Source organism: Mobula birostris, chromosome X, assembly GCF_030028105.1.
Source record: "Mobula birostris isolate sMobBir1 chromosome X, sMobBir1.hap1, whole genome shotgun sequence".
NCBI classification, from domain to species: Eukaryota; Metazoa; Chordata; class Chondrichthyes; order Myliobatiformes; family Myliobatidae; genus Mobula; species Mobula birostris.
The window spans coordinates 3,410,257-3,436,683 of NC_092402.1; the positions used below are offsets into that span (position 1 = coordinate 3,410,257).

A 26,427-nucleotide genomic window follows, 5' to 3' on the forward strand; every position below is an offset into this window, starting at 1 on the left:
GGTCGTCACTGTAGTACTGTGTGTGACTGTGTGACCGTATGCCCTGTGTGTGACTGTATGTGGTGGGTCGTCACTGTAGTACTGTGTGTGACCGTATGCCCTGTGTGTGACTGTATGTGGTGGGTCGTCACTGTAGTACTGTGTGTGACTGTGTGACCGTATGTGTGACCGTATGTGTGACTGTATGTGGTGTGTGACCGTATGCCCTGTGTGTGACTGTATGTGGTGGGTCGTCACTGTAGTACTGTGTGTGACTGTGTGACCGTATGTGTGACTGTATGTGGTGGGTCATCACTGTAGTACTGTGTGTGACTGTGTGACCGTATGTGTGACTGTATGTGGTGGGTCGTCACTGTAGTACTGTGTGTGACTGTGTGACCGTATGCCCTGTGTGTGACTGTATGTGGTGGGTCGTCACTGTAGTACTGTGTGTGACTGTGTGACCGTATGTGTGACTGTATGTGGTGGGTCGTCACTGTAGTACTGTGTGTGACTGTGTGACCGTATGCCCTGTGTGTGACTGTATGTGGTGTGTGACCGTATGCCCTGTGTGTGACTGTATGTGGTGGGTCGTCACTGTAGTACTGTGTGTGACCGTATGCCCTGTGTGTGACTGTATGTGGTGGGTCGTCACTGTAGTACTGTGTGTGACCGTATGCCCTGTGTGTGACTGTATGTGGTGGGTCGTCACTGTAGTACTGTGTGTGACCGTATGCCCTGTGTGTGACTGTATGTGGTGGGTCGTCACTGTAGTACTGTGTGTGACTGTATGTGGTGGGTCGTCACTGTAGTACTGTGTGTGACTGTGTGACCGTATGTGTGACTGTATGCCCTGTGTGTGACCGTATGTGCTGTGTGTGACTGTATGCCCTGTGTGTGACTGTATGTGGTGGGTCGTCACTGTAGTACTCTGTTTTACACCCTGGCCCAGAGCGACGATGTTGTGTATGGTTGAATGAACTCTAGTTTGATGATGAGATATGTCCCCTTGTGGAAGTCCCAGCAAGAACAAGTTCTCAGCTTACCTTCTCCACCCTTTTGTTTGTTTCATCCTCACAGTCGTGTATGAACTTTTTGCAAACTTCTTCCCATCCGTAGCCAAAAGGGTCTACTGCAAATCAGTAAAACAAAAAAAGGTTTGTGCTTTAAGAGGTGCCGACTTTTGACCTGCAATCCAATAGCTCTTATCAGTTTAATTTCATGTAACCAGCGTGGCTTAAGAGAAAAACAACAAACTGAAGTGAGAAGTAAATTAAAAACAGAACGTGGTGCATTAAAAAAAATAAGTTCAGGATGTAAAATCGGTTTGGGTGGGGATAAGAAATAGTAAGGTTATGAGTCACTGGTGGGAGTAGCACATGACCTCTCTAACAGTAGGTCGAAATCTCAAACAACAACAGAACGTGATATGTACCAGGTTAGGCAGCCAACTTCAGGTTAATGACCCTGCGTCTGAACTGAGAGAACAATGGTGTTTTAAACTGGAAACGAGGAGGGTGATCAAGAGAACCCTTGCTGTCTGTGGGAGGACTCTGACACTTTCTTTAGCCTTCAAACATCAGGCTGTGGATTCAACAGGAACAGGGACCAAGAGAATCCCGATGACCCAAGCACTGCTCGTGCTGTCTGTGAGAGGACAGTGACACTTTCTTTAAACCACCAGACATCAAGGTGGGAGAGCTGGGACCTTGAAGAGACAGGCAGGCGGCTCCTCAACAGGGGAAGGAGGCTAATGGAGGTCAGGGAGGTTTAATTGAGCTTCGCAGGCGTAGAGGGGAGAAGCTGCAGTAGGACTCAGTATAGAGTTAAGCAAACAGAAGATTGAGGTTCAGGCGAAGGGCAAAGAAAAAGAGAGGGCAATTCTGTAAGGTGATGATGAGGCAATAATAAGGATGTCTGAGGAAGGGTGGAGTACACAGGCATATGGGAGCACCAGAAAACCGAGCGAGCAATGACAGGATAAAATTAAAGGCTCTTTATCCAAAGACAGATGAGTTGGTGGGACAAGTGGATATACAGTGCCTATAAAAAAGTGTTCAGCCCCTTGGAATGAGAATAAGGATGACAGGGCACCAGGAAACAGAGCAGAGGGGAATGGGAATAAGAATAAGAATAAGAATAAGAATAAAGCCCACGGATCTTTATTGAAATGCACAGCATTGGTTACAAGGTGGGTGAGCTGATAAGTAGTTAGACACCAGGACAGAGTATAAACTGAGAAGTAATGGGAAATACTATGATATTCGTAACTATCATACTGATTGGACTAATTCAGCTAGCCTTGAGGACAAGTTTGCAGAGGCATAGAGCACAGAAATAGGCCCTTTGGCCCATCTAGTCTGTGATGTTCTTAGCTGACTTTATCTATCGTAGTGATTGGACAAATTCAGCTAGCAAAACTGACAAGCTCACAGTGTGTATACAGGATGGTTCCTTAGAGGAACTATTGAGAAAACAGGCTACCCTGGATCTGGTTTTGTGCAATGAGACAGAATTAATTACTAATCTCAGAGCAACGTAAGTCATCCGCCAGTGATCTTGGCGGGGCAGAATTACAGACAAAGCGTGAGGACGTGAAACCAGTGTCTGGAAGGTCACAGCTATCGCAGTGGGATGTGATTAGAGTTTACTTATATGGACCAGGAAAACAGATGAAACCGAGTCTAGACCAGCTGTGGCAGGCAGTTGAGGAAATTCTTCAGCGATTTCAATACAAGATTGTTCTAGTGAGAAAGGGAGGATGAACCATCTGTGGCTGTGGTGAGGATGAAAGATTAGTCATACCATTAAGGATGCCTCAAAAAGGTGGCATCTGTCAAGAGGGACTCCCATTACCAAGCAGATGCCCTCTTCTCATTGCTAACATCAAGGAGGAGGTCACTGTATTAGGAATAGCTTCTTCCTCTTTGCCATCAGATTTCTGAATGAGCACCATGAACTATTTTTTCCTTTCTTCTGCACTGCTTTTCATTACTATAATTTAGAGTTTCTATCATTACGCATTGTAAAGTACAGCTGCCACAAAACAAATTTCACGACCTATGCTGGTGGTATTAAACCTGATTCTGATACCAACACATCAGACAGGGAACAACACCACCACCTACTGGGAGACAGAGAAATTTCAATCCAACGCTTTCCCTCCCCCAGAGCGCACACAGTAATCCAGACAAAGGGTGAAGGGGTAAGTGAAGGGTGATGCACAGATTAAACATTAACTAGCTATCCACGATTGCTGGAAAGGCAGCAGAGTGCTTCACCCTCTATATATGACCTAGTAAAGGGGTAAAGATAGCACCAACAAATGATGATTCCTCAGGCAACATTCTCCAGAGAATCAATTATTTCACCTTTTCTATGTCTTCTGCTTCTTCTTTCTATCTTCATTGTGTTTTAGGAAACTGTTGGAGCATACAGTGGTATGCAAAAGTTTGGGCACCCCTGGTCAAAATTCCTGTTACTGTGAATAGCCAAGCAAGTAAAAGATGAACTGATTTCCAAAAGGCATAAAGTTAAAGATGACACATTTCTTTAATATTTTAAGCAAGACAACTTTTCTATTTCCATCTTGTACAGTTTCAAAATAACAAAACAGGAAAAGGGCTTGAAGCAAAAGTTTGGGCACCCTGCATAGTCAGTACTTAGTAACACCCCCTTTGGCAAGTGTCACAGCTTGTAAACGCTTTCTGTAGCCAGCTAAGAGTCCTTCAATTCCTGTTTGGGAGATTTTTGCCCATTCTTCCTTGCAAAAGGCTTCTAGTTCTGTGAGATTCTTGGGCTGTCTTGCATGCACTGCTCTTTTGAGGTCTATCCACAGATTCTCGATGATGTTTAGGTCGGGGGACTGTGAGGGCCATGGCAAAACCTTCAGCTTGTGCCTCTTGAGGTAGTCCATTGTGGATTTTGAGGTGTGTTTAGGATCATTATCCTGTTGTAGAAGCCATCCTCTTTTCATCTTCAGCTTTTTTACAGACGGTGTGATGGTTGCTTCCAGAATTTGCTGGTATTTAATTGAATTCATTCTTCCCTCTACCAGTGAAATGTTCCCCGTGCCACTGGCTGCAACACAAGCCCAAAGCATGATCGATCCACCCCCGTGCTTAACAGTTGGAGAGGTGTTCTTTTCATGAAATTCTGCACCCTGTTTTGTCCAAACATACCTTTGCTCATTGCGGCCAAAAAGTTCTATTTTAACTTCATCAGTCCACAGGACTTGTTTCCAAAATGCATCAGGCTTGTTTAGATGTTCCTTTGAACCTTTTGAATAGAACTTTTTGACCTCAAAAGCGCAGTGCATGCAAGGCGGCCCAAGAATCTCACAGAACTAGAAGCCCTTTGCAAGGAAGAATGGGCAAAAATCCCCCAAACAAGAATTGAAAGACTCTTAGCTGGCTACAAAAAGCCTTTACAAGCTGTGATACTTGTCAAAGGGGGTGTTACTAAGTACTGACCATGCAGGGTGCCCAAACTTTTGCTTCGAGCCCTTTTCCTTTTTTGTTATTTTGAAACTGTAAAAGATGGAAATAAAAAAGTTTTCTTGCTTAAAATATTAAAGAAATATGTCATCTTTAACTTTATGCCTTTTGGAAATCAGTTCATCTTTTATTCGCTGAGCTATTCACGGTAACAGAAATTTTGACCAGGGGTGCCCAAACTTTTGCATACCATTGTCTATCTTACAGTTTGGAGTTCGATCAAGTGAGCTGGTGCTTTGCTGACCCCGACAGAATAGAGGACCATGAGCACGAGCTGCCTCGAGAAGCCAGAGATGGGCACAGGGCCATGATCGGCACAATTTCTCACTGAGTGAAGTGTCGAGGAAGATTGAAGCATCCAGGCAAATGCAGAAGAGGCCGGGTTGGCGGTTGCTCACCACAGAGGCTGCAGGTTGGTGGTGGTTGGTTCCGTGGAGACCGTGGGTCAGCGGTCGCTCTGAACGGAGGCCATAGGTCAGCGGCGGTCAGTCTCCACGGAGGCCGCAGGTCGGCGGCGGTCAGCCTCCACGGAGGCCGCAGGTCGGCGGCGGTCAGCCTCCACGGAGGCCGCAGATCAACAGTGGTCAGTCTCCACGGAGGCTGCAGATCAACAGCGGTCAGTCTCCACGGAGGCTGTGGGTCAGTGGTCGCTCCGAACGGAGGCCATAGGTCGGCAGCGGTCAGTCTCCACGGAGGCTGCAGATCAACAGCAGTCAGTCTCTACGGAGGCCATGGGTCAGCGGTCGCTCTGAACGGAGGCCATAGGTCAGCGGTGGTCAGTCTCCACGGAGGCCGCAAATCAACAGCGGTCAGTCTCCACGGAGGCCATGGGTCAGCGGTCACTCTGAACGGAGGCCATAGGTCAGCGGTGGTCAGTCTCCACGGAGGCCGCAAATCAACAGCGGTCAGTCTCCACGGAGGCCATGGGTCAAGTGGTCGCTCTGAACGGAGGCCATAGGTCAGCGGCGGTCAGTCTCCACGGAGGCCGCAGGTCGGCGGCAGTCAGCCTCCACAGAGGCCGCAGATCAATGGCGGTCAGCCACCACGGAGGCCGCAGATCAACAGCGGTCAGTCTCCACGGAGGCTGTGGGTCAGTAGTCACTCCGGAGGCCATAGGTCGGCGGCGGTCAGCCACCACGGAGGCCGCAGATCAACAGCGGTCAGTCTCCACGGAGGCCGTGGGTCAGTGGTCGCTCTGAATGGAGGCCATAGGTCAGCAGCGGTCAGTCTCCACGGAGGCCGCAGATCAATGGCGGTCAGCCTCCACGGAGGCCATGGGTCAGTGGTCGCTCTGAACGGAGGCCATAGGTCAGCAGCGGTCAGTCTCCACGGAGGCCGCAGCTCAACAGTCCATGGAAGGACTGAGTTTGAGCGGTCACTCCCCTCGATGCTGACGGGAGGGTGTTTTTGAAATTCTGAGATTTATGGGATTATTGGTGTGGACTGTAGTTTATATTGCTTTCCTTCAGTTTGCTGTGTTTTTCATTCCTGTTGCCGATAGATGGTTGGGGGTTGGGGGTCTGATGTTCTTGATGCTTTGTTTATCTGATAGTTTTTTGTATGTAAGAGAGGCCGTTGGAGGTTTGATGTTATTGTTGCTGTTTTTATTGCGAGGGAAGGGGTTGGGGTTTTAGGGTTAGAAGTTCTAGCTGCTGTTTTCCGGGTGGGCGATCTGCTAGCTTTTGTGCGGTGGAGGGGTTGGTGGGTGGGGTTAGGGGTTTGTGAGTTTTTTACTTTTTCTTTTTCGTGCGGTGGGGGAGAGGGGTTTGATGTCTTCTCTTTCAATGACCTCCACGATTTTTCTGTATTTCATGGCTATCTGGAGGAGACAAATCTCAGATTTGTATTTTGCATACATACTTTGATAATCAAATGAAGCTTTGAAATTTTGAAGTGAATATTGGTCCCTTAGAGCATAGAATCATTCATGGGAGAAAGGAACGGCAGGAATTCTGCAGAATTAGCTGGGATTGCCCATTACAGCGGAAGGCAGAAAACGGCGCAATAACAATATATAATCAAGGGGCAGTTTAAGGTGGTTCCTTAAGATTGCTATTACCGGGGAGACAGTGCATCTCAAATAGCCTCTGACAACCAAGTCCGGCTTAGTGTCTGGTTTAGTGACTAAGCCCAGCAGAACTGTTTCTACTGACTGGAGAAGGGGCAAAGGCAGATGGGGCTCACCAGCTGCAGTTGGCAGCTCATCTAGGAGAAGGGAAACTCTGATCTCAAACCTCCGCTGCCTTGCGGCTGTACCCGTTCATGGGAAGGCTTCGGGAGTGAACCCTGAGGGATAAATCAAGCAGTCCCTAAGGTAATGTTATATTCAGTTCAACACTGACTGGCAACTCCTGTGACGCTGTCAGTACCAAACCGTAGCGGTCTCTGCCATTCCTTTGGATTCATGAGCTGCGTGGGGAATAGCTCGCTCTTCATATCGTACTGCCCTGGCTGGCGTATCATGAAGACAGCTGGGATGCAACATCCATGGTTGACCCCGACTAACAGATTGAGGAGACTGAGGGCAAGTATAGGGTGGGGATATCAGAGGTATTTCTTTGCTCAGAGAGTGGAACATGTTGCCACGGGTGGTGGTTTCTATCCATCTATTTGTTTATTTAAAGATCCAGCGCAGAGGAAGCCCTTCCAGACCACTTAGCAACCCACCTATTTAACCCTAGCCTAATCACAGGACAATTTACAATGCCCAATTAACCTACTAACTGCTATGCCTCTGGAATGTGGGAGGAAACTGGAGCACCAGGAGGAAACCCGTGCATTCCTGGGGTGAACGTACAAGCTCCTTACAGAAATGAACACTGACCTCCGATGCCCCGAGCTGGAATAACGTCGTGCTAACTGCTATACTACCATAACGCCCTATTAGGAGCAGATAGACTGGGGACATTTATGAAACTCTTAGATAGGCACACTGATAATAGGAAAATGGAGGGCTATGTGGGAAGGAAGGGTCAGATTGATCTTGGGAATAGGACAGCACAACATTGTGGGCCAAATGGCCTGTACTGTCCTGCATGTTCTATGAGGCAAGGAACTTAAATCAAGGCTAATCATGAGGGAAAAAAAAAGTTGCATGCAAACTAACAGCTCTAAGCACCAACAGGGTTGGTTTAGTTTCCTCTATTGGGGGAATAAGTGGTCACCAGGCATGAGGAAGAATTTTTTATCTCAGAGAGAGCCGTGAATCTTTGAAATTCTCCATCCCACACAGCTGTGGAGAGGGGTCACTGAATATATTCAAGGTGTTGACTGACTGGCAAAGAGTCCGCCTGTTTTCCACTTTCCAGTTCTGATTTACAAAAGACTGCTGGATCCTTTCAGAGGAGTTTAACAAGAGGAACAGGTAGGAGCTTATATCGACGTGCTGAAATTGAACACTGTCCCGGGGCGATCAGAGCAAGGGTTTAATCCCCACCTGTGGGTACAGTCATGTTGCATGTACGCGTCATTTGCCCCACTACGGCTGCACCCATCTATACCAACCCTGTTACGTTTCCCCCGTCTTCCACCACTGACACTAGGGGCAACCAGCAGTAGCCAATAAACCTACCATCACTGTTCCCATGGAGCCTCCTTCTTACCTGTCCTCCTTGCCTCCCCTTGGTGTCTTTCCTCTCATGGTCCACTCTCCTCTCCTATCAGATAATTCTTCTTTTGCCCTTTACCTTTTCCACCAATCTACCGCCCACCTTGTTTCTTCATTCCCCCGCCCCTTGTCCCCACCCAGCTGGTCACCTTCCAGCTTATCCTTCTCTCTCCTGCCTCCACCTCCTTATTCTGGTTTTCTCCCCTTTCCAGTCCTGATGAAAGGTCTCGGTCTGAAACGTCGACTGTTGATTCACTTCCACGGACGCTGCCTGACCTGCATTTTTGTGTGTCTGTATGTGGGTTGCCCTGCAGAATCTCTGGTGTCGCTGTTTCCATTCTTCAGTGTTTAAGGGAACATTCTCAGCAGTGTGCAGAGCAGAGAAAGCTGCGCTCTGCCACTACGTCCTCTCAGTTCCACACCTCTTCCTTTGCAGAAGTTATTACGATTCCACCTACAATTTACATTCCATTTCTTCGTACTCCTCTGCAAAGAAACATTCTTATAACCTCCACTCAATGAATTCATTAAATGCCTTTTTTTTTAATCCACTGCCTACACACTTGATTAGTTATGTTGCTGGTTTGAAGGACTTTTTCACTTACTGTAAAGCTACTTTTGAATTACCAGTAAACCCTGGTTCATGTTGAAAGACGTGATTTGTAAATCACCTCATGGTACAACCTAGGATGTACTGGGACACACCATCAGTGATGTAACCTAGGGTCATCGGGGGGGGGGGATTTCGGGTCATTCAACAGCAGATAACCTCGTTCAGGCGACCCAGCCAGGGTTGATCAGACCCCAGCTTGTATCCCAGGAGCATTAGAGAAGTACAGCACAGAAAATGGCCCATTGGCTCATCTAGTTCGTGCCAAAACAATTTAAGTTGCCCATGGATCTGCACCAGAACCACAGCCCTCCATATCTCTACCATCCACGTACCTAGCCAATCTTCTCTTAAACACTGAAATCGAGTTCTCATGCACCACTTGTGCAGACAGCTTGTTCCGCACTCTCATGGCCCTCTGAGTGAAGAAGTTTCCTCCTCATATTCCCTTAAACTTTTCACATTTTATCCTTAACCCATGGCCTCTAGTTCTAGTCCCACTCAACCTAAGTGGAAAAAGCCTGCTTGCACTGACCCTATCTATACCCCTGATAATTTTGTATACCTCTATCAAATCTACTCTCAATCTTCTCCTTTTCAAAGAATAAAGTCCGAACCTATTCAGTCTTTCCCTATAACTCAGGACCCCCCAGACCTGGCAACATCCCTGTAAACCTTCTGTACTCTTTCAACCTTATTTACATCTTTCCTGTAGGCACGTGACCAGAACTACGCACAATACTCCAAATTAGCCCTCACCAGCGCCTTGTACAACTTCAACATTACATCCCATCTCCTGTACTCAATACTTTGATTTATGAAGGCCAATGTGCCAAAAGCTTTCTTTACAACCCTACCTACCTTGTGACACCACTTTCAACGAATTATGTGCTTGTATTCCCAGATCCCTCTGTTCTGCCACAGCAATGGTCTGCGGGTTACACCTCTATACTCTTAGCTATCTGGGGGCTCTCTAGATGGGTTTTTGTAGTAATGCCAAGGAGAGAGTAGGTTCTGCACGGCGAGCAGCCAGTAAAACCTCTACAACCCATCTCTATAGACTCACATCGTGCCCTCCACCCCTGTCTCTGGCACTGCTCTACCAGCTCCTGGTATTTGTCTTTCTTACACTCAGACACCTCTTCAATCCGGTCTTCCCAAGGCACTGTCAGTTCCACCAAGAACAACCTGCTTCCAGGTTTCTGACAGAATGACCATGTTTTTTCCCCCACCAAATGTAACTCTGCCCGAGCACATTACTATAAGACCATAAGATGCAGCAGCAGATGTAAGTAGGCCATTCGGCCCATCGAGTCTGCTCTGCAATTCAATCATGGGCTGATCCACTTCATCCATTCATCCCCACTCCCCTGCTTTCACCCCATACCCTCCGATGCCCTGGCTAATCAAGAACCTGTCAAAAATGCACCCAGTGACTTGGCCTCCACAGTCGCTCGTGGCAGCAAATTCCACAGATTTACCACCCTCTGACTAAAGTAATTTCTCCACATCTCAGTTCTAAAAGGACTAGAATCCCCTACCATGGGAAATAACTTTGCCATATCTAATCTGTTCAGGCCTTTTAACATTCGAAATGTTTCTATGAGATTCCCCCTCATTCTCCTGAACTCCAGGGAATACAGCCCAAGAGCAGCCAGACGATCCTCATACAGTAACCCTTTCATTCCTGGAGTCATTCTCGTGAATCTTCTCCGAACTCTCTCCAATGTCAGTATATCCTTTCTAAAACATGGAGCCCAAAACTGCAGACTCCAAGTGTGGTCTCACGAGTGCCTTATAGAGCCTCAACATCACATCCCGGCTCTTATATTCTATACCCCTAGAGATGAATGCCAACATTGCATTTGCTTTCTTCACAATTGACTCAACTTGCAGGTTAACCTTTAGGGTATCTTGCACAAGGACTCCCAAGTCTCTTTGCATCTCTGTATTTTGAATTCTCTGCCCATGTAAATAATAGTCTGCCTGTTTATTTCTTCCACCAAAGTACATGATCATACACTTTCCAACATTGCATTTCATTTGCCACTTCTTTGCCCATTCCCCTAAACTATCTAAGTCTCTCTGCAGGCTCTCTGTTTCCTCAACACTACCTGCTCCTCCACCTATCTTTGTATCATCGGCAAATTTAGCCACAAATCCCTTAATACTGTAGTCCAAATCATTGGCACGCATCGTAAAAAAGTAACGGTCCCAACACCCACCCCTGTGGAACTCCACTGGTAACCAGCAGCCAGCCAGAACAGGATCCCTTTATTCCCACTCTGTTTTCTGCCGACCAGCCAAAGCTCCACCCACGCTAGTAACTTCCCTATAATTCCATGGGCTCTTATCTTGCTAAGCAGCCTCATGTGCTGTGCCTTGTCAAAGGCCTTTTGAAAATCCAGGTACACCACGTCTACTGCATCTCCTTTGTCTACCCTGCTTGTAATTTCCTCAAAGAACTGCAGTAGGTTTGTCAGGCAGGATCATCCTTCAAGGAAACCATGCTGACTTTGGCCTATCTTGTCATGTGCCTCCGCAATCTCATCCCTAACAACTGAATCCAACAACTTCCCAACCACTGATGTCAGGCTAACAGGTCTATAGTTTCCTCTCTGCTGCCTCCCACCCTTCTTAAATAGCAGAGTAACATTTGCAGTTTTCCAGTCATCCGGTACAATGCCAGAATCTATCGATTCTTGAAAGATCATTGTTAATGCCTCCGCAATCTCTCCAGCTACTTCCTTCAGAACCCGACGGTGCATTCCATCAGGTCCAGGAGACTTATCCACCCTCAGACCATTAAGCTTCCTCAGCACCTTTTCAGTCATAATTTTCACTGCACAAACCTCACTTCCCTCTCACTTTTGAACGTCTGGTATACTGCAGACGTCTTCCACTGTGAAGACTGATACAAAATACACATTCAGTTCCTCTGCCATCTCTGCATCTTTCATTACAACATCTTCAGCGTCATTTAGTATTGGCCCTTATTTTCTGCCCTCGACTCTCTCTTACCCTTTTTATACTTAAAAAAGCTTTTAGTATCTTCTTTAATATTAGTCGCCAGCTTCCTCTCATAATTCATCTTTTCCTTCCTAATGACCTTTTTAGTTTCCTTCTGCAAGTTTTTAAAAGCTCCCCAATCCTCCATCTTCCCACTACCTCTGTCTTCCTTGTATACCCTCCCTTTTGCTTTTACTTTGGCTCTGACATCACTTGTCAGCCACGGTAGTGTCTCTCTTCCCTTTGAAAATTTCTTCTTATTTGGAATATATCTGTCTTGCACTTCCCTCATTTGTCGCAGAAACTCCAGCCATTGCTGCTCTGCTGTCTTTCCTGCAAATGTCCCTTTCCAGTCAACTTCGGCCAGCTCCCCTCTCATGCCATTGTCATTTCTCTTATTCCACTGAAATACTGACATGTTAGATTTTATTTTTCCCCTCTCAGATTTCAAAGTGAACTCGATCATATTGTGATCACTGTTCCCTAAGGGTTCCTTAACCTTAAGCTCTCTTATCACCTCCGGATCATTGCACAACACCCAATCCAGCACAGCCGATCCCCTAGTGGGCTCAATAACAAGCTGCTTTGAAAAGCCATCCCTTAGATATTCTACAAATTCTCTCTCTTGAGGACCAGTACTGACCTGGTTTTCCCAATCCACTTTCATGTTAAAATCCCCAACAATTATCATGATATTGCCTTTCTCATATGCCTTTTCTATCTCCTGCTGTGATTTATAATCCACATCCGGGCTGCTGTTTGGAGGCCTGTATACAACTGCCATTAGGGTCCTTTTACCCTTGCCATTTCTTAACTCAACCCATAGAGACTCTACACCTTCCAATCCTGGGTCATCCCTTTTCAATGATTTAATATTATTTCTTAGACAAAGCCACACCACCCCCTCTGCCAACTAACCTATCTTTCTGATACACCGTATATCCTTGGAATTCAGCTCCCAGTGGCAGCCACCATTTAGCCAAGTTTCAGAGATGGCCACAACGTCCTACTTGCCAATCTGTAGCTGAATTTCAAGATCGTCCATTTTACTTCTTATGTTACATACATTCAAATATAACACACTTAGTCCAGTATTTGTTGCTTTCCATTTTAACTGTACTATTGCCCTGTAACTCATGCCACTGGCTTTGATTTAGCCTCATCTCCTGTTCTATTATCTCTGTTGTACGCTATCTCTGATTTATTTCTGTTTTCCCCTTCCTCAGTCCTATCACTCCAGTTCCCATCCCCCAGCCAAATCAGTTTAAACCCTCCCTAACCAAGGACTATAAGATAGGGCAGCAGAATTAGACTATTTGGCTCATCAAGTCTGCTCCACCATTTCAGCATGGCTGATCCATTTCCCTCTCAGCCCCAATCTCCTGCCTTCTCCCCGTATCCCTTCATGCCCTGACTAATCAATCATCTATCAACCTCTGTCTTCAATATACGTAAAGACTTGGCCTCCACCGCTGCCTGTGGCAAAGAATTCCAAAGATTCCCCACTATCTGGCCAAAGAAATTCCTCCTCATCCCTGTTCTAAAAGGAGGCCCCTTCCACATTCTGTGGATGTGTCCTCTGGTCCTGGACTCCCCCACCATAGGAAACATCCTCTCCACATCCACTCTATCTGTGTCCTCTGGTCCTAGACTCCCCCACTATAGGAAACATCCTCTCCACATCCACTCCAATTGTGTCCTCTGGTCCTAGACTCCCCCACTGTAGGAAACATCCTCTCCACATCCACTCTATCTGTGTCCCCTGGTCCTAGACTCCCCCACTGTAGGAAACATCCTCTCCACATCCACTCTAACTGTGTCCCCTGGTCCTAGACTCCCCCACTATAGGAAACATCCACTCTATCTGTGTCCTCTGGTCCTGGACTCCCCCACCATAGGAAACATCCTCTCCACATCCACTCTATCTGTGTCCTCTGGTCCTAGACTCCCCCACTGTAGGAAACATCCTCTCCACATCCACTCTATCTGTGTCCTCTGGTCCTAGACTCCCCCACTATAGGAAACATCCTCTCCACATCCACTCCAATTGTGTCCTCTGGTCCTAGACTCCCCCACTGTAGGAAACATCCTCTCCACATCCACTCTATCTGTGTCCTCTGGTCCTAGACTCCCCCACTATAGGAAACATCCTCTCCACATCCACTCTATCTGTGTCCCCTGGTCCTAGACTCCCCCACTGTAGGAAACATCCTCTCCACATCCACTCTAACTGTGTCCCCTGGTCCTAGACTCCCCCACTATAGGAAACATCCTCTCCACATCCACTCTAACTGTGTCCCCTGGTCCTAGACTCCCCCACTGTAGGAAACATCCTCTCCACATCCACTCTAACTGTGTCCCCTGGTCCTAGACTCCCCCACTGTAGGAAACATCCTCTCCACATCCACTCTAACTGTGTCCCCTGGTCCTAGACTCCCCCACTATAGGAAACATCCTCTCCACATCCACTCTATCTGTGTCCTCTGGTCCTGGACTCCCCCACCATAGGAAACATCCTCTCCACATCCACTCTATCTGTGTCCTCTGGTCCTAGACTCCCCCACTATAGGAAACATCCTCTCCACATTCACTCTATCTGTGTCCTCTGGTCCTAGACTCCCCCACTCTTGGAAACATCCTCTCCACATCCACTCTATCTGTGTCCTCTGGTCCTAGACTCCCCCACTGTAGGAAACATCCTCTCCACATCCACTCTATCTGTGTCCTCTGGTCCTAGACTCCCCCACTGTAGGAAACATCCTCTCCACATCCACTATCTGTGTCCTCTGGTCCGAGACTTCCTCACCAGAGGAAACATCCTCTCCACATCCACTCTATTGAGGCCTTTCAACACTCGATGGGTTTCAATGACGTCACCCCTCAATCTTCTGAATTCCACTGAGTACAGGACCTGAGCACGTTACTTTTGAGAAGAGTTATGCAAACACTAAAAAGCTTCCAGTCTCCGGCGGTCGGGCGGGCGCAGATTGAACTTACGTTTAAATGTAATGAAGAGTTCGGTTACTAATCCTTTATGCGGTACTTTGACAACGTGGCATTTCATCTCTACGTCCGTTATCCTACAGGTCAGGTCAGTAATTAGCTCCTTTTCCACTGACCTGAACTTACGAAAGAAGTGATGATTGGCGGGATCATGGCATTCATAAGTGTGATAACGTGTTGAGAACTTAAATGAATAGTCCGGTTCACGAAAGCCTGCAAGATTTCAATCAAAAAGATCTATCAGAATAAGAGGGTGATAACAGTTAATCTTCAGGATGAGGAGAGGGGAAAAAGTTCGAGCTGGCAGGTGGCAGGTGCACATGGTCTCCTCCTCCTCCCCCCCACACCACTTTGTTATTTTGGCTACTGTTCCTTTTCTTTCCAGTCCCGATGAAGGGTCTCGGCACGAAACGTTGACTTGTTCCCCTCCATGCATGCTACCTGACCTGCTGAGTTCCTCCAGCATTTTGTGTGTGTTGCTCTGGATTTCCAGTATCTGCAGAATCTCCTGTGTTTAAAAGTATCCAGCGTGTTGCACATCTGCTTATATCTCTGTAGATTTTAGCCTCCTATCACCTCCCTCTGGGGCCCCTCCTTCTTCTCTTTCTCACATGGTCCACTCTCCTATGCTATCAGATTTCTTCTTCAACCCTTTGCCATTTCCAACTATCACTTTCCAGCTTCTCACTTCATCCCTCCTTACCCCCACCTACCTTCTCCCTCACCTGATCTCACCTATCACCTTGTACTCCTCCACTTGCCCACCCACCCACCTTCCCCCTAACTTGGTCTCACCTGTCAACTTCTACTCCTCCCCTCGCCCTCTCACCCACCCACCTTCTCCCTCACCTGGTCTCACCTGTCACCTTGTACTCCTCCCCTTGACGACCCACCCACCTTCCCCCTCAACTGGTCCCTCATACAGGGATTGAACCTGGGTGCAGCGTAAGTTCACAAGGTTAATTCCCGGGATGGCGGGACTGTCAAATGTCGAAAGATTGGAGCAACTGGGCTTGTATACACTGGAATTTAGAAGGCAGAGAGGGGATCTGATTGAAACATATAAGGTTATTAAGGGATTGGACACGCTGGAGGCAGGAAGCATGTTCCCAATGTTGGGGGAGTCCAGAACCAGAGGCCACAGTTTAAGGATAAGGGGTAGGCCATTTAGAACGGAGTTGAGAAAAAACTTTTTCACCCAGAGAGTGGTGGATGTATGGAATGCTCTGCCCCAGAAGGCTGTGGAGGCCAAGTCTCTGGATGCTTTCAAGAAAGAGATGGATAGAGCTCTTAAAGATAGCGGAATCAAAGGTTATGGGGATAAGGCAGGAACTGGATACTGGTAGTGGATGATCAGCCATGATCACAGTGAATGGCGGTGCTGGCTTGAAGGGCCGAATGGCCTACTCCTGCACCTATTGTCTATTGTCTATTGGGTCGTCGGAAAAGCATTGTGCTCACCACTACGCTACCGTGCCACCCCATCTGCTAGAAAGCAAGCCCAAAACACCCAAACACAAATCCCTCCTACCTACACAAAGTCCATATCCCTTCACCTTCCTCACATCCATGTGCCTATCCAAACACCTCTTAAAAACTCTAGTGTATTTGCCTCTATTGCCATACCAGGTAGGGCATTCGGGGCATGGTCATCCACTGCAACCAAGGATGACCACTCGTAGCACTGGACCCAGACTTCCGAGGTCAAGAGCGTGGAATGGCTCTCCCACCGGACAGGCTCTCCCTGTCATTGTTGGGCACGACGGACAACCACCACTGCCCCGGAGCAAGAATATGCTAGCATTCCCTTCTTCCACAGAATACTTACCGTACACCGAAAACTTCATATCAAGAAACACCTCCTTGTTCTCATCCACATCCTTGTAGGAAACTGTACAGGTGTAATCTCCTGACATGGACTTTTCAAAGGATTTCAGTATAAGTCGTCCAGTTTCAGATATCCTGGTGTAGGGCTCCCCTAAAATGAAACACACATAGTAAATCAGTTGTGTATTCCTTAACTGAGAAATTTAATTGAAAGAACTGTATTATTAATTGGTCCTGATGTCCCAAACGTGGGGCACTACAGGTTGCCAGAGAAACCTGAACACAGTGACTGTGAGTCAGAGGAGTCAGACATGACCCTCCTACTCCAGTATATTTCAGGTACAATTTTCAAACCAGTTCACAGGGACACCAGGACCTGGCCATGCAGGACTGCTTTGAAACCACGGACCAGAGCTCCCTACGATCATCAGGTCAACATTGACGAACACGGGGATCAGCGACTGACTACATCGGAAAATGCGTGGAGCACTACGCTGCCAGGGTGAACCAGAAACCATGACTGACTGCAGAGGTTCGAGCATTGCTTTGGGATCAGCACTCTGCCTTCAGACTGCGGTCTCTATGGTCCCGTGGCATCAGGAAGACAGAGCGTGAGTACTCACAGAAAATTCAAAGACACCAGGGACGCACAGCGCATGTGGCGTGGTATATAAACTATGATGGATTACAAATCTACCCTGCGCGTCAATGAGAGTGATGCCTCTCTCAGAGGGGCTGAACGCCTTCGATACATGATCTGATGCTTTGAACGATGTGACGTCGAGGAAGGCCCCCTCTCCCTCTAAGCAACAGGCACCCTGTCCGGCCGCAGCTGAGGTGAGGAGGACCCTAGCTAGGCTGCAGGGCTGGACAACATACCTGTTCAGGTCCTGATAGACCGTGCAGATCAGCCAACAGGGGACTTAATGGACACCTTTAATATCTCTTTGAAACAGTCCACTATGCCTGCAAGCTTCAAGGCAGCTTCCATTATTCTGGTACCCAAGAGAGCAACGGTAACAGGCCTATACAATTATTGCTCAGTGGCACTAACTACAATAATTATATATAATATAAAATCCCACATTCCAGCTACATTGGACTCTTTCCAGTCTGCCTATCACTCAAACCAGTCCACTGAGGCCATAGCCTTGGCTATCCACTCCGTCCTGTCCCACCAAGAAAACGATGCCTCATATGCAGGGAGTGTGTGGTGACGAAAGGGAACACAGGAGTGAGATATACCAGCTAGTTAACTTGGCACTCAATGACCAAAGAGCCGATTGTGGACTGCAGGAGGGAACACAGCCGATCCTCACAGAGGGATCAGGGGTGGTAGAAAGACCCCACAACATCTCCAGCTCCATCACGCTGAGCACTGGTGCCCCTCAGGGCTGTGGGCTCGGCCTGCTGCTGACTCACCACTGCACTGCCCGGTCCAGCTCGAACCACATCATCAAGTTCACTGATGGTTGGCCTCATCAGCAACAATGATGAGCTGGCAGGCGGAGAGGATTGTCAGATGGGGTGAGAACAACCACCTGAGTCTCAACGTGGACAAGACAAGGCACGGGTTGACCACTCTCCGTTGCACACCAATGGCTCTGCCGTGGAGAGTACGAAGTTCCTTGGTGTGTACAGAATGGACGATCGAACCAACACACCTCCGCAATGGTCAAGAAGGTACAGCGGTGAGGAGACTGGGCCATGCAAGGCTCCCCACCCCTATTCCAACAACTTTCTATGGGAGAAGCATCAAGAGTGTCCTGTCTGGCTGCATCATTATGTGGTATGGAAGCTGCAAAGCGTCTGACTGCCACCCTATAGAGGACTGAAAACAACGCCGAAAGGATCACTGGAGTCTCCCTCCGTCCTACGCGTGACATTTATCAGGCGCAGTGTATAGAAATGTGTGCTTAGTCCACTGCTGTGCTCTCTCTACACCACGACAGTGTGACTAGGCACAGTTCAAGTGCCCTCTATAAACTTGCTGACGATACAACCACTGATCTCAGATGGTGACGAGATGCATACAGGAGCGAGATACACCAACGCAGAGTCGGTCCATCCGGCCCTCCCAGCAATCCCCCGGTTTAATCCTAGCCTAATCATGGGACAATTTACAACGATCAATCAACCTACTACCTGGCACATCACTGGACTGTGGGAGGAAACTGGAGCACCTGGAGGAAACCCATGTGGTCACAGAGGGAATGTACAAACTCCTGACAGGAACTGAACCCGGGTCGTCCATAAAGCATTGTGCCAACCACTACGATACTTTGCCACCCCATTATGGCCCCTCTTCTTCGCCTACATTCTACTCTTTGGTACCACTCGCTCGCTCCAAAGCTCTGAAATTTTTTTCACATCTATGCTGTCAAATTATACATGCAATATTCTGTCTTTCCTGATTTGGATTGTTATTTTATTCCTAATTACTGGATCTCACAGCTTGTTTTGGGTTCACAGCTGCTGTTGATTGCTCATTATTGCATTGTTAGGAAATTAGCTTTCGTCATCAGGTCAGCCATTTTATATTGTTTGTACATTTCATTTGGTAGTTACAAGTACTCATAGAAAATAGGTGCAGGAGTAGGCCATTTGGCCCTTCAAGCCTGCACCGCCATTCAGTATGATCATGGTTGATCATCCAACTCAGAACCCTGTACCAGCCTTCCCTCCATACCCCCTGATCCCTTCAGCCACAAGGGCCATATCTAACTCCCTCTTAAATATAGCCAATGAACTGGCCTCAACTGTTTCCTGTGGCAGAGAATTCCACAGATTCACCACTCTCTGTGTGAAGAAGTTTTTCCTCATCTCGGTCCTAAAAGGCTTCCCCTTTATCCTCAAACTGTGACACCTCGTTCTGGACTTCCCCAACATCGGGAACAATCTTCCTGCATCTAGCCTGTCCAATCCCTTTAGGATTTTATATGTTTCAATCAGATCCCCCCTCAATCTTCTAAATTCCAACGAGTATAAGCCTAGTTCATCCAGTCTTTCTTCATATGGAAGTCCTGCCATCCCAGGAATCAATCTGGTGAACCTTCTTTGTACTCCCTCTATGGCAAGGATGTCTTTCTTCAGATTAGGGGACCAAAACAGCAGACAATACTCCAGGTGTGGTCTCACCAAAGCCTTGTACAACTACAGTAGTACCTCCCTGCTCCTGTACTCGATAGAAGTCGATCAATATTTGAATCTGCTTTTGTTAGAACACTGAGAAGTACTGTCTTTTTACACGGGCTCCTTGCGTACTGTAACGTGTCGGTGATTAATAAATCAGCTTTCAACTACAGCTATGCCAGGACTGGAGTTATCTATCTGTCTAGCTTAAGATTCCATAGATGCTGCCGGGCCTGCCGAGTTCCTCAGGCGTTCTGTGTGGATCTGTTGTGTTCCACATTACCTGGTGTACATGTGACCCAACCAATAACCCTGCCATCAACTGCAGAGGTTTTTCATCAAGGTGTTGTCTGGGATCCTCAGCAGCATGGAAGAACAAAAGGATTTTGGGGTGCAAGTCCACAGACCCTTCAAAGTTGCTGCATAAGTTGATAGGGTAGTTAAGAAGGTGTAGGGTGTGTTAGTCAAAGTGTATGGTTTGTTTGTTCTTTAGTCAAGAGCAATGAGGTAATGTCACAGCTCTATAAACCATGGTTAGACCACACCTGGAATATTGTATTCAGTTCTGGTCAGAAAGGATGTGGAAGCTTCAGACAGGGTGCAGGGGAGATTTACCAGGATGTTGCCTGGATTAGAGAGCATGTCTTATGAGGAGAGGTTGAGTGGGCTAGGGTGTTTCTCTTTTGAGTGAAAGAGGGCGAGAGGAGACTTGATACAAAACGGTAAGAGGCATAGATTAAGTGGACAGCCACAGACTTTTCCCAGAGTACAAGGGGACATAATTTTAAGGTGATTTGAGGAAAGTATAGTCAGAGATATAAAGCTGTGAAGATATAGACAGAGATATAGAGCTGTGAAGGCGGACGAAGGCTGTAACAAATCCATCAGCTCCAATCGCCGTGGTTTCCATGCCACTGGAATCAGTTGGTTGATTTGTGAAGTATAGTGTACTTCTTGGAGTGCAACATCAAGTACACGTTAAACAAATACACGCACAGGCGTCTTCACTCTGTGGGCTGCTTCTTCAGAACGAAGACCATCATCCTCGACCTCGAGGGATAGCCACGACGACGAGGAGTCAGAGATAGTTTTTTTTTACACAGAGTGATGAGTGCACAGAACGTGCTGTCAGGGCTGGTAGTAGAGGCAGATACATTAGGGACATTTGATACTCTTAGAAAGGCACACAGATGAAAGAAAAATGGAGGGTTACGTAGGTGAGCCAGGTTAAAATGATGCTGGGGTCGGTTTATATTGATTGATACAACATGGTGGGCTGAAGAACCCATACTGTGCTGTACTGTTATAGGTTCTATAACACCCAAAGTACCTCGGCATAAACAGGTACTGGCTGAGTGCTGGGAAATGGGTTTGGTTCAGCTAGGTACTTGATCATCAGCATCCTCACAATGTGCAGCAGAGAGCATCCTAAAAGGCTGCATCACTGCTTGGTACAGAAACAGTACCATGGTGGACGGGAATTAGTCAAAACTGGCTGACACATCACCGGCAGCAGCCTACCTGACATCAGGGACACGTATACAAAGGGGTTATACAGAAAAGGGCCAGCAATATCATGAAGGATCCCACCCACCCTGCTCATGGACCATTTGTCCCACTCCCATCAGGGAGGAGGCTATGTAGCATCCACACCAGGGCCACCAGACTCAAGAACAGTGACTTTCCCCCAAGCAGTGAGGCTGATCAACACCTGAACCCACTGACCCACCCCTCCACACCCCCAACCACCCACTACTTTATTGTTTCCTGTCTGTCACCTGTTACGTACCCTGTAACTGGGTTGCCAAACCAGCAGAAATGGACCACTTAGTTGGAGTCTGGACTACTGGAACTAAGAAAGTTTTATTAAAGAAATAAGTAACACAGTACTCTAAACGTAAGGATATAAATGCAACGGGTTAGCAATGATAAAACACACATGTACACAGAACTAGGATAATTGGATCAATCAAGCTCTATCACATTCTAGGGGTAAAATGATCAGTCTCAAGTGACACAGAGTTCAGTTCAGTTCGCAGTAATCACTGTTGTGCCGTTGGGGGGAGAGAGAGAGCGAATGATGATATTCAAATCGGATTCAACAGACCTTTGATATTCCTCGCAGTTAACTTTCGGCGCGAGCCCTTTTTAATGTCTTCTGAGGTCACCGACTGTGACCCCTCCGTTCCGGATACAATCGTTCTTCTGCGGTGAACCTGGCACCCAGGCAAGGGTGGACACACACACCAGGTTCCCGCCGATCGTACCTTCTCACCCTGTGCGTCTATGGTTGGTCCTGTGACCAGACCTCCAAAACTTCCACCAACTTGTGGGGGCACACCGCTTTTCCTGGGTCTCGTTATCTCGTGGTGTGTTGCTTGCCTTAGCGAACCTGTTCCTTTTATCCCTCTGCTGGGGTATCGCCTGTGCATCAAACTTCAAACAGTTCAGGTTCAAAGCAACCGGTCTAAACAATACTCGGAACTGTGTCTCTTTTCAGTAATCTCTCTCGTCTCTCTCTGATTAGCATTTTGAATGTTTCCCCCATTTATCTCTCTCTTATCTCTCTTATCGGCATCAATCTTCTGATAACTTGGTATTTTGTCACACACCTTATGCACAAACACTCCTTTCCCTAGCGTCACTTTATAGACATGCAATACTGTAAATCTGTGTATATAAGCTGTCCTACATATTTATATTCATTGTGTTGTGTTTTTTTGTGCTGCATTGGACTGGAGTAACAACTGTAGTGGATTCCAGTTAATTGTCATCGTCATTGGTTAATTGTCATCCATTTATTTGGGACAACTCTTAAAGAACAAAATCTAAATCTAGAAAACAGTCAGGATTGCTTGTATTTACTTGGGACACTATGCCGCTTAACTGGGACAGAAGACTAATTAGCTTCTAGCTAGCGTCAGTCGGCTGTGCTTACATGGCTGTGAAGACACTACTCTGTGCCGAGAGCAAGCAGTTTTTAAACAGAGTCAGTTGTGTGCGCTTGTGTTCAAACAGCAGTGATTTCTGTCACTGATAGTTGGTGAGAAATAAGCAATTCAGAAGAGTTGCTCACTGCGGTTTCAAGTATTCAGGCTTGGAGATACTCGAAGCGAAAAAGCAACAACTTCACTATTTCAACAAGTCAAGAACTACGAAGAATTTGAAGGTATCAACTATCGTCTTGAATGTTACAGTGAAAATGAAGATTCAGAAGATGTGATTGTCGAAAGCATTCCTTCATTATCTGCACGAGGTGTTTGCGCTGATATTGTTAATTTACAGTCAATCAAAAGAACACGGCTATGTGCAATGAATGAATTCCTCCACTGATATGTGCTAGGAACTAATACACAGTTTATAGTACTGTAGTAGAATTGGCAGTGTTCTAATTTGTTCTGTATTTCATTTAAATACACAAATTGTTATTCAGCTTAATGGTAGTTTGTCTTTTTTATACATTTTAACTATTTCCATGAAACTTCAGCTAATTGGGGCAGCCAGTTAATTGGGCCAAAATGTGCTGGTCCCGATGTTTCCCAATTAACTGGCAAGCACTGTACTTCGTTCTCCTTTACACTTGTGTACTGAAAATAACACTAAACAATCCTGAATCGTGAGCGTGCAGGAGGGCTGCTTCATGCTGTGTGACTCTGAAAGGAATCTTCTCTCCACAGTTAAACCTCTGACAGCCGCTACTTACTTCAGGCCTTTCGGAGGATACCAGACAGCTGACTTTCCTGCTTCTTACATGTCATTAAACAGCTGCCCCGGTAATAAATATGTCAACTTAGCTAGCTGTCCTGTGGGCCTGCCACCACAGTTCAGGCAGATTCAGAATGTAGGCCATGCTCTCTTCTCCCTAATACCATGAGAAAGGAGGTACAGGAGCCTCAGGACCCTCACCACCAGGTTCAGGAACAGTTATTACCCCCTCAACCATCAGGAAGAAGATACAGGAGCCTCAGGACTCACACCACCAGGTTCAGGAACAGTTATTACCCCTCAACCATCAGGAAGGAGGTACAGGAGCCTCAGGACCCACACCACTAGGTTCAGGAACAGTTCTTACCCCTCAACCATCAGGAAGGAGGTACAGGAGCCTCAGGACCCACACCACCAGGTTCAGGAACAGTTCTTACCCCTCAACCATCAGGAAGCAGGTACAGGATCCCCAGGACCCACACCACCAGGTTCAGGAACAGTTATTACCCCTCAACCATCAGGAAGGAGGTACAGGAGCCTCAGGACCCACACCACCAGGTTCAGGAACAGTTATTACCCCTCAGCCATCAGGAAGGAGGTACAGCAGCCTCAGGACCCACACCACCAGGTTCAGGAACAGTTATTACCCCCCAACCATCAGGAAGTAGGTACAGGAGCCTCAAGACACACACCACCAGGTTCAGGAACAGTTATTACCCCCCAACCATCAGGAAGGAGGTACAGGAGCCTCAGGACCCACACCACCAGGTTCAGGAACAGTTATTACCCCTCAGCCATCAGGAAGGAGGTACAGGAGCCTCAAGACACACGCCACCAGCTTCAGGAACAGTCATTGCCCCTCAACCATCTGGCTCCTGAATCAGCATGGATAACTTCATTCCGGCTGCGTGAGATGTGGAACATTTGAGAGACTTTGAACTTTTTACTGTGCTCATGGACTGTTCTTCAACAAGTTATGCTATTGTTCCACTGTTGTAACTATATGTTATAATTATGTGGTTTTTGTTAGTATCTTCAGTCTTGGTCTGTCCTGTGTTTTGTGATATCATACCAGAGGAAATATTGTATCATTTCTTAAAGCATGCATTACTAAATGACAATAAGAGAGGACTGCGTGTCTTCATAATCTAATCTAAAAAGTAAATACTACAGCACACAAATATAAAAGTACTGAGACAGTACAATATGGGTGCAATACATGGTGATGAATACATAGTTTGATAATAAACTTGGGTGTAATTTGTTGGTGGGCTAATCAGGTTAGATGGGCCTGTTACCAGGCTGGATCTCTGAATAAAAGACACTTACTGTGAACTTTGCACTGGGTGGTGCACTATGTGAGGGGAGCACAGTTGGTGCTTCATTAGGATCGGAGAGCACTGAGTGAATGCAGTAAGACGTACCATACCTGGTACAGACTGTGAAGAGTACCATGTGCACTGCTTTTAGACCAGGCAAGGCAATAAATGTATGTCTGTAGAGATGAGAGTACTGGTGGCAGCAGCATCTGTTGTGATTGAATGACATGGTGACTGCAGCAGTTCAAACGATGAAATCATTTGTTCCGTACGCCTGTGAGTTCTGCAGGCCACTTGCAACCTACCTCATTGACACCAATGAAAACAGGAAAGCAGCTGCTAAAATAATCACACAGGGGCACAGCTCATCTGTTTAAGTGCCTCAGGTTCCAGTTTCAACTGTTGGCTTTAACTGGCTCAATTTGGGTGCAAACTTGGGACTGGAGTTAAGGTAAAGGACCCAAACTTCCACTAAGCTATTGATCTTACGAACCCGTAGTCTCCGTCTGGACGCTTGCGGAAGGCTCGGTGCATAGTCCTGAGTATTGTGTTCAGTTCTGGTCACCTCACTGAAGGAAAGACGTAGAGGGTGTAGAGGAGATTTACAGGATACGGCCTGGATCAGAGAGCAGGTCGTATGAGAAAAGGATGAGTGGGCTAGAACTTTTCTCTTTGGAGCCAAGGAGGATGTGAGATGACTTGATAGAGTGTACAAGATAACAAGAGGCATTGACAGAGTGGACAGCCAGATTGTTTCCTAGGGCAGAGATGGCTAATAATATGAGGGGAAATAATTTTAAGGTGATTGGTAGAAAGTATAGGGGGACTTTCTACACAAGAGTGGTGGGTGTATGGACTGCGCTGCCATAAAGAAAAAGTAGAGGGCTATGTCAGAGGGAAGGGTATGTTTTCTTCAACTTGAATTTATTGCATGAGCATAAGGGTATTTAATCATTCTTAACCATTACAAAGCAGCTTCAGTATTTCTTGTTTTAAATTACAGAAAGGTATTAGGCACATATACAGTGGCGTGCAAAAGTCTGGGCACCCCTCGTCAAAATTTCTGTTACTGTGAATAGCTAAGCGAGTAAAAGATGACCTGATTTCCAAAAGGCATAAAGTTAAAGATGACACATTTCTTTAATAGCTTAAGCAAGAAAACTTTTTTTTTTCCATCGTTTACAGTTTCAAAATAACAAAAAAGGAAAAGGGCCCAAAGCAAACGTCTGGGCACCCTGCATGGTCAGTGCTTAGTAACACCCACTTTGGCAAGTATCACAGCTTGTAAACACTTTCTGTAGCCAGCTAAGAGTCTTTCAATTCTTGTTTGGGGAATTTTCACCCATTCTTCCTTGCAAAAGGCTTCTAGTTCTGTGAGATTCTTGGGCTGTCTTGCATGCACTGCTATTTTGAGGTCTATCCACAGACTTTCGATGATGTTTAGGTCGGGGGACTGTGAGGGCCATGGCAAGACCTTTAGCTTGCGCCTCTCCAGGTAGTCCATTGTGGATTTTGAGGTGTGTTTAGGATCATTACCCTGTTGTAGAAGCCATCCCCTTTTCATCTTCAGCTTTTTTACAGACAGTGTGATGTTTACTTCCAGAATTTGCTGGTATTTAATTGAATTATTTCTTCCCTCTACCAGTGAAATGTTCCCCGTGCCACTGGCTGCAACACAAGCCCAAAGCATGATCGATCCACCCCAGTGCTTAACAGTTGGAGAGGCGTCCTTTACATGAA

At 46.8% G+C, this 26,427-nt stretch overlaps 1 protein-coding gene across 1 annotated transcript in view; it reads right to left on the minus strand.

Moving 5' to 3' along the window:
- The window catches only part of LOC140191840 (zona pellucida-binding protein 2-like), a 131,044-nt gene that overhangs the window by 54,082 nt on the left and 50,535 nt on the right, over positions 1-26,427 (minus strand). The window contains exons 4-8 of the mRNA XM_072249627.1: positions 16,533-16,682; positions 14,699-14,917; positions 7,300-7,355; positions 4,874-5,171; positions 1,026-1,111 (exon numbers count right to left, since the gene is read on the minus strand). Coding sequence (XP_072105728.1) covers positions 1,026-1,111; positions 4,874-5,171; positions 7,300-7,355; positions 14,699-14,917; positions 16,533-16,682 — 809 coding nt within the window. The remainder of the gene's footprint in view (positions 1-1,025; positions 1,112-4,873; positions 5,172-7,299; positions 7,356-14,698; positions 14,918-16,532; positions 16,683-26,427) is intronic.